At 39.0% G+C, this 12,516-nt stretch overlaps 1 protein-coding gene across 3 annotated transcripts in view; it reads right to left on the bottom strand.

Annotated features, from left to right (window-relative positions):
* Window positions 1-12,516, bottom strand: part of WDR37 (WD repeat domain 37) — a 40,153-nt gene that overhangs the window by 27,029 nt on the left and 608 nt on the right. The window contains exons 2-4 of one of the 3 annotated variants that reach the window (XM_085227056.1): window positions 7,338-7,369; window positions 4,170-4,347; window positions 389-485 (exon numbers count right to left, since the gene is read on the bottom strand). In XM_085227056.1, coding sequence (XP_085083182.1) covers window positions 389-485; window positions 4,170-4,307 — 235 coding nt within the window. In that variant the 5' untranslated portion in view covers window positions 4,308-4,347; window positions 7,338-7,369. Of the gene's footprint in view, window positions 1-388; window positions 486-4,169; window positions 4,348-7,337; window positions 12,482-12,516 lie in introns of those variants that run through there. The other 2 variants (XM_003206972.5, XM_085227057.1) reach the window with 2 other exon arrangements.

The following is a 12,516-nucleotide window of genomic DNA, read 5'->3' as shown; positions in this document are numbered from 1 at the left end:
TTTGACAATGCAGAAGCCAAGCTTCCAAAACCCAACAAGGAAAATTTAGGAGAGGCTTTACTATATAGCTGCTTGCATTACTCCAGATTGTACATCACTGTGGATCACTTCAATATGTTACATTATACGTCATATTTTTTTGCAGATAACACTTGGAGCATTTTTACTGAGTGTTTTAACTGAGTGCTCAACTTCAAAACTCACGAGCAGCTGCAGGTGCTGGTTACATGATGCACTAACAAGCACTTTCAATACAAGTTCAAAGCAACTTTTCAATGCCTCTCAGAAAAACTCAATTGATTACATTACAGCACTCAGTGCAATCTTTTCAAGTACTATATCCTAGATTCAATGAGTTCTTAAGTTGCTGGAAAAAATATATACTCACGTTCCAAATTTTCAATATATAAATTTTCAAACTCCCGCTCTATTTGTCCAAAAAGTTCAAGGAGTGTGTTCCGAACAGAAGATGGTAGTTTAGAATCCTAGGAGGCAAAACACTGGGTTTTAAATTTAGTTACATATATACACTCAGTTAAATACGAAATACATTTAATACATATACATATAATTAAACAGCGTTAAATTAAAGATGTATATATACACACCTCCAATTGCATTTCAATCTTAAGCCCACTTCAAAAGTTTTCTACCTCCTGACAAAAAGGAAACTTAAAACTTCTTCTGGAAAGTAACATAAAATAAAAAGTCTGGGGGACCTTTCTGTACAATATAAAGTAACTCATGTGACATACTCTTTTCAAAGGACAAAATTCAAGTGCACAGATTATTTTTTTTTTAACTACTGAACAATTATAAAAAAAATACAACTCATTATAGAAAAAAATGAAAAAAGTTGTTGAATTGTCTAAATGCTTTTAGACAAAGAGGAAAAACACCTTTAGTTGACCAAGTATTTCAGAAGTTGACTACACGACTTAAGAAGGTGTTTTGCAATGATACTTTATTTACTAAAGCTTTAGACAAACTTACCTTTTAAATAGTTACCTACTTTTATCACTGCCTGTTACTAAGCAAGAAAGAAACAGCAATTTCTAATCCCTCTCTCCTCACGTATTATTCTAGAAATCTCCTCTTCACAGAAAATATTTTCAGGCAAATGTACAGAGAAGGGTTGAATTTTTCCTCTGCAGAACTAATGTAACACTTCTGAGGAATAAAAATAAGTAAAGGATAAAACCACCAACAAAAGATGTAAATGACTTCAGTACACAGCTGGCTGACAAGTTTCTGTAGGCAGCTGAATTTTATTGACTTGCCTACAAAATAGGGTTCAGCACCATGTTTTCAGCAAAGAAACACACACCGCATCCCAACCAACCACTGATTTCTGCTGGGACTCAAGGTGAATCAGTGTATCAATTACCAAACGCTGTTGAGAAGACAACAAGAAAAGACAACTGAATGTAATACACTGATAAACTCAAGATGCAGCACTAACAAATATCTTATAAAATTTAAAGCAAAGTACACCACTGAAAAATAGCATGGCAAGGTAGAAAGGAAAAAATATAGACTAATGACAGTATAATAACTGCACTAAATCAATCTACTAGCTGCTCTAATCTACAAATATGAATCAATAATTGAGTCATCCTCATGCAATATGTAAGTAAATTCTACTAAAAGTATTCTTTTCTTCAGTTGCTGACATACTGCAACATGCAGCTGGCTTACGCAGTTATTGCTTACCTAGTCAGCCAATTGTTTCAAGAAGAGTTTCTGCTTAGTGAGCCTTGCCCTAACAGTAAAAAGGCCCAACTGCTCCTTTCCCTGAAGGCATTCAAGGCCAGGCTGGATGTGGCTCTGGGCAGCCTGCTCTGGTGGTTGGTGACCATGCACATAGCAGGAGGGTTGAAACTAGATGATCATTGTGGTCCTTTTCAACCCATTCTGTGATTCTATGATTCTTTCCAGCATAACTATCATCTCAGCACTCACCTATCAAATACATCGGGTGTGTGCATTTAAGCAACATTAAAAAAAAAAAAAAAAGAAAATGTGAAAAAAAAAAAGTATTTAATTTCAAAGTCTTGAAATCATCAGCTATTAAAAAAAAAAATCCAGTCTGCTTTTGGCACAATGCAAATCACCACTATTCAAGGTCTTAAATTACAGAAAAACCGTTATGGAACACAACATTAATACAGGACATCTCCCAAATTATAGTGAACATCATTATTTCAAAGGAAGTTTAACGATGATTATGCTTTGTTTTGTTCTTCGGTGTTCCAGCAAAGCGAAACCAAAAAGAAATTGCTTCCATTCTCATAAACTGAAAGATGAACAAATGTGCACGGTAGCCATTAGAGGGCAGCAGGCATCTTTGAGCAAGTCAGCACTTAAGCAACTAGAACTTCCAGTTCTTACATTCAGGATGACTATCTTCCGAAAGCCAGATAGGTTATTTATGGACACTGAGTATAAGGACAAGAGCAAGAGGAATCACTAATAGATGCACACAGAGCACACTTGCTTTGTGCATGATTCAGTCTTATATGAATGATGTGATACTTTCAGCTTGCTACTTTCAACTCACAGAAACAGGCACAACGCTGAAAGGAGCAATCCTGTGCTCCTCACAAATTAAGCACTGTTAAGAGAAACACTAAAGGTTGAACAAATACTTCAGATTCAACTACCTGCTAATTCCAGATTATAAAAGAAATTCAGTTATCCTACTAAAACTTCAGAATACAGGGAAGGTTTTTAACCTCCTTCTCAGAGCCTGGAAGCATTAGCAAATCTAAACCAACACTGGTTAAAGTAACCAACATGGTTAAAAAAAAAAAAAAAAAAAAAAAAAAAAAACCACATTACCTAGATCTCATGTCATTTATAGCTTCATTGTGAAATAGCATTAATAATCTCTACAAGTTAGAATTGGCCAGCGGGCTGTTCAAGGTTAAGTCAATAAACGAAGAAAGATAATTGATAAAGCATTTAAAAATTCTACATGTCATAGTGTAAAACATTTGTAGAGTTTGATGAGAAATACCAAAATAGGTTAATATTTTTGTTTTCTACACAGATGTGGCAGGCAAGGCTTGATCTTTCAGCTGTCCTTTGTGCCTGAAGTAAGGCTGCAACTGCTTTCAGTTACAGGACATGAGTAGTCTCCTGTGCAGGAAAGCATTTAGATACAACTTACAGATGACAAAACTCATATTGTAATTAATTGAATAACAGATGCAGTAGGAAAGCTTGTCACACCAATGAAATACAAGCTGTTCACTTCAGGGTACCAGCAGACAGCCCAGAAGTGAGGTTTCACACAGCAAAACAGTATTTCAAAATAACTCTCTGATACAAATCAAGTTTTACATCATCTTTGCCAAGCCCACCTTAACAATGCAAATTCAGTTTGATACTAAATAGTCTTCTGACTGTTATTTGTTTGAAACACTTCCTGTAGGAGTCTTTAACTACAGTTAATTTCAACATTGTAAGGTGAAGCATTAGGCTCCTGACTACATTTACTACTGAGGCTGACATGATTATAAACATTATGGAAGTTTATGATTGTTGTTCCCTTAAATTTACGTGCACAGAAAAACCGCATCTGCAATTGAGACCAGTTCAAAAACAAAACAAAAAGCCTCACTGAAAATTGTAAGATAGCTCACATCTGTCAAGCAGGCAGAAATACAGCCAAGTAGAGAGTATTTCACTCTACAGGAAGGAAAGCCAAACTATGTACCCACCAATACCTTCCCTTTCAGAGTTGTAATCACAACTATTTTGGTTTATTCATAGTCCTGAGTAACTACTATTCCAAATTCAAACTTATGAAATCATGAATCAGTCTTCCAACTTTGAGATGCGGGGAGATGCAGGGGGAGGCACAGCATGCTGAACAGGCTGTTTCTTTGTTAAAGGTTTTACCACTCATGTAAGAATATGTAAAAGCTAATAAAAGGTTTCATGAGCCCGGAAACAGCCTGAAACACTGCATGGATCGTCCTTCAAAGATGGTCAACATTGAAAGCAAACAATTCTGTTGTTTCTCTGGCTTTACCAGATGTATTTCATTACTGATTTTTGTGTTTTTTCCACATAGAATGCACTGTTCGTAAAAAAAACAAACAAACAAAAAAAACCCCAGCCCCCACTAAGGAAGTTACCTAAGCAGAGGTGTATTACTTTACCTGCCCTTCCAACATGTCTCTCTGCAGTCCTGCCCGTTCTTGCTCAGAACTGTTGGTTCTTCGGATTGAAAGACTGTGCGATTTGCGTTTCTGCTTTGCTTGGCGAGCAGATGCACAACTTCCACTTTCTATTGGCATTACTTCAAAAAAACAGCTTCACAGAGGCTCCTACAATAAACTAAGGACAAGCATTAAACGTCACCAATTGCTCTGCCACAGCAACTAAAGTTTAACACACTTCCTCCAAACAAAAATATTAGATATACTACATTTTGGAGTTGGTTGGGGTGTCATTAAAGCAGAGAGCTCCTTGTTACTTAGAGCTATTTGGGAAACAACATCAAACTCAAAAACATGTAAGTTAATATGCTAATAAAGAACGGGATCATTTTCTGCATCGTTTTTGACTTAGCTAACAAACCACCACAAAAGGAAAAGAGGTTTCATTGCCTCCCTGACTTTGGTGAGTACCAGCAGCAAAAGCCCCAAAACGCTTCCAGGAAACAATTATTACGCATACCATATTTCACTGAAATGCATGCAAAATTAAAACCCAGCTGGAAAATGAAAGCAAACAGACATGATAACTTAGGGACACTGTCAGGTTAGGAATGTATAATGCAACGTTTAAGCACTAGTGTACAAATTGAGCTCATGTGCTTGTTACATATAGCAGAAGTTATGTCCAATGACTCTCCAACATTTCTGACAGCTCACAGTTTCACCTTATTAGACAGTAAAAGTGCATTTGACTTATCAGGACAGTGAAAGTGAGCCTGACTTGCCAGGCTGCTGTAGCTAATTTTTAAACTTTGGCAGCTTGTTCATGTCAAATATGCATTTTAGTATCCTTACAGCACCTGACAGTATCACTGAATGGTATTACCATGCATGATCTACTGCTTTCCCCTGCTTAAGAAAAATCAAATAGTGTTTGATTTCTTGCATAAACAAGTGGAGATGTTCTTCAGCCAAAATATTTTTATTTATTTTTTAAAAACAAACCATTTCTGGATTTTTATTCTTTTTTTATTAAACTCAATATTCAGCAGAAATTACTTTTAGCTTCATGAGGTACCAGCTGTTAAATGTTCCAAGGATTTTAGGAATTATTAGTCAATTTTTTTTTAAATTGTGAGCATTGAGAACAAAATAAAAATTCATTCTCCAGCATCAGTGATGTCCAAAACAACAATTACAGCTTAAAATAACTGCAACGGTCTGCAGAGAAATAGGAGAGCAGAGTTGGCAAAGCTGACAAGGCAACTGAGCTTCCTTTCAGACAAACTGATCAAAGAAAAATATAAACCAAACCCAGGGCCACTTCCAATTTAAGATCTGCCAACACACCAGATCTCAAGCTAGGAATGAGCACCAGCACTATGAAGAAGATCCAGCCTTAACCAGTTTAGTGAATTCAACGTGGTATTTTCAACTTTTTAACGTATCGTAAAGCCAAGGAAAAGCATCGCTTACTAAGAGAATAAAAACAGCTTTAAGTTTGCCTTTGTTTCTATACCACAGTACAAAAATATATAAAGATACATAAAAAAAGACTAGATTTAACCAGGGGTTTTACACCCATAAGCCTCACATCTTCTCAAAAAGTACTCAGTATTTTATTAGCTACTGGAACATCTGAGTTCCAGCAACCTGACACCAATCGCACAGGGAATCTAGAACAAAAATTCAGGTTGTCCCAGTATCCTGTACTTCACTGAAAGGATTTTATTAATTTCCACTGGACTCTGCACAGTCCTCCCCCGCACCTCATCCCACTGGAGCTTTTCACGTGTGATTAATCAACAGTAACTAATTAGCTATATATATATATATAAAAACCTAAGAAGAAAGTAAAGAACTGCCGTTAGGTAGTTTCTTATTTCACTAGGTCTCATTTTTCCCTGTGGCTATGTCTATCATAGACATACAGGGCTGAAATTAAAAAAAAAAGTCAACCCTGTAATCAAGTTACTGCCAATTTCTGGGCTTCACTGAGTACCTTCCTGTTCTTGAACATACGGCTAAGAATTAGGAACAGGCTTGCAGCACTCACCACGTTTGCATTTCTTTTCAAGCTATGACTGGACACCGAACACAACTGAAGATTCTCCTCTTTTCTATTCTCTCTTATCTCACTTGGGAACCACTCTTTTGGCGTCTTTCAGTTTAGAGGTTCCTGCAGCGTGGCCCAATGCAACAGACTGTGTGCAGACAGATGCACTGAACAGTTATACATCTATACATACACACAGTTGCAAACAATCACATAAATCAGTTTACACCATTCACTTAAATGCCACAAAAAGAAATCTAACTTCTAGTTCCTGCCAGCTACTGGCTTCTAAGCTGTGGGTAACATACAAAGGGATTGATATGGTTTATATTTACTCCTTACTATGCATTGTTCTTACTGCGTAACTTCTACTTGCCCTCAGCTGCCAAGCTACTTCATTTCAGAGCACTTCACCGCGAAACACACTGTTCTGGACCGCTCTGGGACACACAGATTCAGCAGCTATAGACCAGCACACTGTGCCATGTAGAATTTAAAGGGACACGGTCAAGGAGGCAAGATGATTACTTTCACAGGGTGAAATTCTCACATGAAATACAAGGAGTTTCTACTTCCACAGCGAACAGAACAGGCCAGATACGAAGCACTCGCCGTGCTCTGCTCATGCCCCAGCATGACCACATCCATGCACTGTTAGGGAGAGCAAGCATGCACAGCTCCCTGCAGCGGGCTGCACGCAGCCAGAGCAAAGCTGCAACCGAGAGGCGACAAGCAGGCATGTGCACACAGAGACAGGAAGGAGGAACAGAGGGGGTCCGGCTTAACTGCCTTTCATGTTACTCTTACTTCCACCAAAAGGCCACGTCACCTTTTAGTAAGGGAGCGGTAACGACCAGCTTATAAAAGCCAGACATAAATTTGAATACAAAAGTCATGACGGTGTCCCTTTAAACATGAACTTCTCTTTGAAATTTCAGAAATGTTTTCACCACTGACTGCAACAGTAAGCAGCTGCAGATTTTCCAAGAGTTGATTTTACAGAACAGATCCTTGGCAATACGATGCTAAAAAAAATAAATACATCAGGTGCTCATTTCTAGCAGTTACCTGATTCCCCTTATTACGTAAAGTTGTCAAACAGCGAGAATTACCTGTCCAGAATATCAGTGTCATGTTACATATCCTATGAAAACCACATTAAATATTGATTAGTGAAACAGTCAGTAGTACACAAAGCAAAGTATTTCACATTTTTGAAACATCTGTAGTTAGAACACAGCAGATGACGGGAAGGGGGCAATGGAGTTGGGAACACACGTCAAGGCTGAGCGACAAATCTGAGTCAAGCAAACTAAGAAAAAAGGCATTAAAATGACCCCTGACATATCATTAGTCACACAGGGTTAATCAGAACATTCAAGTGTTACAAGTGGGTTCCGAGAAGTTGCATTCATTTCCCTCCTACCCCCTTACAAATAGGGCAAGCAGTGTGAAATATCACCAGGAAGGATGGGAATAGCTTCCTGAATAAATGAAGCTGAATTCACAGAAGCTAAAAACAGAGTACGTAAAAGTGCTTCCAATAAAATAGAAAAGGGAAAAAAGAATGGTATAACTAAAGCATATTCAGTAAAGGCACACAAGCAAAGGTAAACAAGCACTCTGTTATTACAAGTGAGCTTCTAAACCATGCTGAGCATTTCTGCTCAGCCGTGTTGGAAAATGCCATGTTTGCACGGTGCTCCTCACACAGCAATCTGTCAGAGCCTCAAGAGAATGGCACCAAATGAATTTCTGACCAAGTCAATCAGCAGAAGCAGGGAAAAAAAAAAAAAAAAGTGTCCTAGAAAAGAGTCCACAGGTGATTAGAAAAGAGACCATAGGTGATTACTACTTCCTGAATGTAAAGACACTTCGGTATTTCAATTACGCTGTTTAATTAAACTCAAATCATACTTTACAGTCTGTTTAATTAAAGTTCTGTCACCTACCTTTCTGTAACAGATGTTACCGTGTATTCACAAGAAATAGTTCATTAGAGTAACAGTAAACAGCAGATGTGCAGCCAGTTACCAATTTATTCAGCTATAATAAAGAAATGGCACTGAACAAAGATGCCGTTGGTCTTGTTGCCAATGCACACTGGTCTCACTACTCAAAAATTAATTCAGTGCAGCAACCAACCAATTCTACTTGCATGCTTCTACTTCTGAACATGGAATAAGAGCAGCAGGCCGCTGAAAAGAACTCCTGGGGTGTGGATACTGCTGAAGCCAGGAAGAAAATCTGCTTTAAGAAGTGTCAGAGCTCAGACCAAACAGCAGTACTGCATTTCCTTTTTTGTTCATTCAAAACAACATACAGGTCTGGAAGGGAAAGCATCCGGAAATTTCAGCACCATCTCTTACCCAAGATCTCCCTGCTCCATTTTCTTTAAACTTTAGCAATACCAGCACTTACTATTTTAAAGATTGTATCAAAACAAAACAATTGTACTGGATTTCTGTGTGCTCTTAAATCTCTTACTTAGTTTCAGGTCTTTCTGTTGCAAATATGTTTCAGAACAAAATTCCAGTGCACACTAAATAAGACAAAGGCTTACCACAACAGGCTTACTGTCCTGTGCAACAATAACACCTTCAGAAATAAAGATGCCAATTTACATGTTGTTTTCATGCAGCAGTGAAGGAAGGGAAAGAGAAGAATTTTTACAGTTATTAAGTTCTAAATTACATATAACTCAGTTTTGACAGCATTACTCGTGAGTTAAGGGAATTTGAAAGTCAATCTACACACCTACAACCTTTGTTCGTATGCATAGGCATCAAATTTGAAAGAGTGAAACTTCCATTTTAAATAGAATCAAAGAATCTGTAGAGTTGGAAGGGACCTTTAAAGGCCTTCTAGATCAACTCCCCTGCAGTGAACAGGGCCACCACAGCTACATTAGGTTGCCCAGGCCCTGATCCAGCCTGGCTTTGAAAGCCTCCAGGGATGGGGCATCAACCACATCTCTGGGCAACCCGTTCCTCACCACTCTCAATGTAAAAGACTTTTTCCTTATATCTAGCCAAAATCTGCCATCTTTAAGCTTGAAACCTCTTCCCTTTGTTCTATCATCACTGACCCTGCTAAAGAGTCTGTCCTCTTCTTTCCTGTAGCTCCCCTTTAGATACTGAAAGGCCACTATCAGGTCACCTCAAATCCTTCTCTTCTCCAGGCTGAACAGCCCCAGCTCTCTCTGTCTGTCCTTGTAGGGAGGTGTTCCATCCCTGGGATCATTTTTGTGGCCCTCTGGATGTGCTCCAACAGGTCTGTGTCCCTCCTGTACTGAGGACTCCACATCAGGACTTCAGTGAACAATTACTTTCAAGGACACTATATATTCAAATGTAGTTAGTTCAGTACAAATTTCAAGAGTACAGCACACTCAAGAAAGTTCAGGTTAAATAGACTTCTTTGTAATACTAGGCATTTTCCTAAAGATAAATTTTTGGAAACAAAAGCACTCCAGATCATCACAGATCATGCCAGAACTAGTGATAGGTGCACTCAAACATTGCAAAACCCACTCCAGCATTACAATGTGACTTGTTTATTCCTAAATTTAGTACTGCATGCTTTCAAACAAAACTGGATGTTACTTGACATGACAGAGGGGAAATCAGCCACCAGTGAAAAGGTGACAACCTCCTTCATAAAGAAACTGCACAGATGAATTTTAATTATATTATGCAGCTGGAAGCTGCACAAGACTCCAGCACATTAGTAGATAACCACTCTGAGCAAGCTTCTAACACAAAACTGAAGTGCAAAGCAGTCCAGTTTTGCTGCTAGCAAGCTTTGATGCTGCCAATTCGACTATGTCAGCAAATGTTGCAATCCCATCAAAACGTATCACTGACTGAGCCTGCCAACTACCACAGCAAAAAAGCTATATCATTCACCATATATACTTATTCTAGCTGATATTAAACAATAACTACTATTAAAATAGCTGACTTTTTATCCAGGATGTAAAAGAAACCTGGTTGGGTCCACTGATACCATCAGAGCAAAGAACTCTGACATAGAACTGCTGAAGTACTGAAAGCATACAGCATTCTTTAGAGAGCTGTGTTAACCACACTCACTGAATATGCTCTTTCAATTAGCTTAAATACTACATGCAACATACCATACAATCTTGCATTAAACACTACGAATACCTATCTACCCAAATATGTATTGTGCTTTATTTTATTAATGAGTATTGATCAGCTGATTTTTCTTGGACAGTTCAATAAAGAACATCAAGTCCTGCTAAATGACTTTCTGCTAGTTCAGTCCTAAAGAGCAGCCTCCAAACACGTTTTGTTTCCTTAGCTGTCTCACAGACCCTTTGGCTCTCACTCCTACATCAGCAAATCCCTAACAGCTCAGGAGCAGTCTGGCTGCATGTACAGGTAGGCAAATACAAGACCTGAGGGTGAGGAATCCCAAGGTGGTTTACCTTAAACAAAGGTATTTGTTTAAGGAAGCACTGCAGCTCATTTAGAGGCCAGAATCTTACTGTGCTGTCTCTAAACAAACAATGATCAGGCTTTTACTACCAGCGTAGCAGATAAACTGATAGTACGTTTTTATGCAAGCAGAATGATCTCTAATACCTTCACTTAGGAATACATCAGTTGCTAACAAATTAAAATATTTTACTGTTAAGACAGCAACAGAAGTAAGCAGCTCTGATACTAAGTCTAGCACATTCAGCACGCTTTCCTGAAGCACTGATAAGCAACCTTCACACAACACACTCTCTAAGCACTTCCTCATATGGCCTACTAGATCTCCGGACAGTGTGCAACAGCACAGCGAGTCCCCAGTCCTACTGCTTTGCAACATTAAGTCTCACAACCATCAGTAGGAATTACCAGATGGTGAAAATACAACAAATTCCGCTGGCTTGTAAGGAAACTCTCCCATTTCCTGGTGCTGGCACACTCACCTGCAGAGGCTGGAAGCAGCAGCATCCCAAACAGCCTGAACTTCATCTCCCAAAACAAGCTGCAAGCCTTTGCTCCAGGGCCTACAAACTCCACAACATAATCCCTACCTCATCACAAACGTACCAATAACACCACCACTTCTCCCTATATGGTGCAGTAACTCTGGTTTGCAGTTTCTAGTTCACACAGAAGCTTCTTATTTTCACCCCACTCACAAGATTCCTCACATGACTTATCAACGCTCTCAGGCACTTCGGTCAAGAGGCTCTGCAACTATTAAGAAGTCCTAAATTTAAGTGTAAGACAAGCTATGAGCATGTCCACATCAGACAGTCTTAGAGAAAGTTATATTTAAATGTAACATAATAAACCTAGTTTAAGGACAAGTGTTCACATAGAGAAAGCAGCATTAAAAATACAAGTGACACTGGCCTTTGCCTGGAATTCTAACATCTCATGAATGCACTTCTCAAAGAAATTGCCCCAGCCCACAACACACAAAGCTATGTTAACGTATCTTTCTGTAATAACAGAATGTTAGGAATGACACATGCAAGCATGAGATTTTATCTAAGATAAACTATTTGTATGAAAATATATCTTTGAAATCTTGAGGTTACCAGCTTGCTTTTTAAAATATCAGGTAAACAAAAATGACAACAGCAGGCTTGCCTGGAAAACTGTTTCAGAACTTTGTTTATCGAGAAAGATACTGCTGTGACATTCCAAACTGAGTGCCTGAACAACAGAGTGTGAGTAATTTCAAGGTGTATTCAGCGACACTGAATCACTCCAAAGAAGTGGTTCCACCAGTTCTTTAAGTAAATTTTCCAGGAGCTACTGTTATAGAAAGCATACGTAGAAACATTGTAACAAGTCAAAATTTGACAGGCTGGATGAGGCAACTGCAAGGATAAGGACAGGCAGAAGTTTGTTTTCTCAGGTACACTGAGAACAGACAGTCCTGAACAGCGACTCAAGGTTCAGCTTGAAGAAGTTTTCCTCATCTTTGCGCAAGCACAATCTTCATAGTTTCCCCCTCCTACAGCTGGAAACTGAAATCTACTCAGCCTTTTAATATAAGAAATATATTCATTCTCCTCCAACATTCATTTCCACAATACTGAGCTCAGGGAAAGAGAAAGAAATACTGCACACGAATCACGATGGAGGTGAGCCATATGCAGCGCAGTTCCAGGCCGCCTCCCGCTGCCCAAGGCCAGCTCTGCCAGCAGCCCAGCTCTGCCAGCAGCCCGTCCCTGCCCCGCTGCCCTTGCCTCCCATCCCCACTCCATCTGCGCACAGAACAGAACAGGACTCAGTCCGCGTTACCCAGCCGCCACGC

Source organism: Meleagris gallopavo, chromosome 6 (genome assembly GCF_905368555.1).
Source record: "Meleagris gallopavo chromosome 6, MGAL_WU_HG_1.1, whole genome shotgun sequence".
Classification (NCBI taxonomy): Eukaryota; Metazoa; Chordata; class Aves; order Galliformes; family Phasianidae; genus Meleagris; species Meleagris gallopavo.
This window is presented reverse-complemented; position numbering and strand designations above follow the sequence as displayed.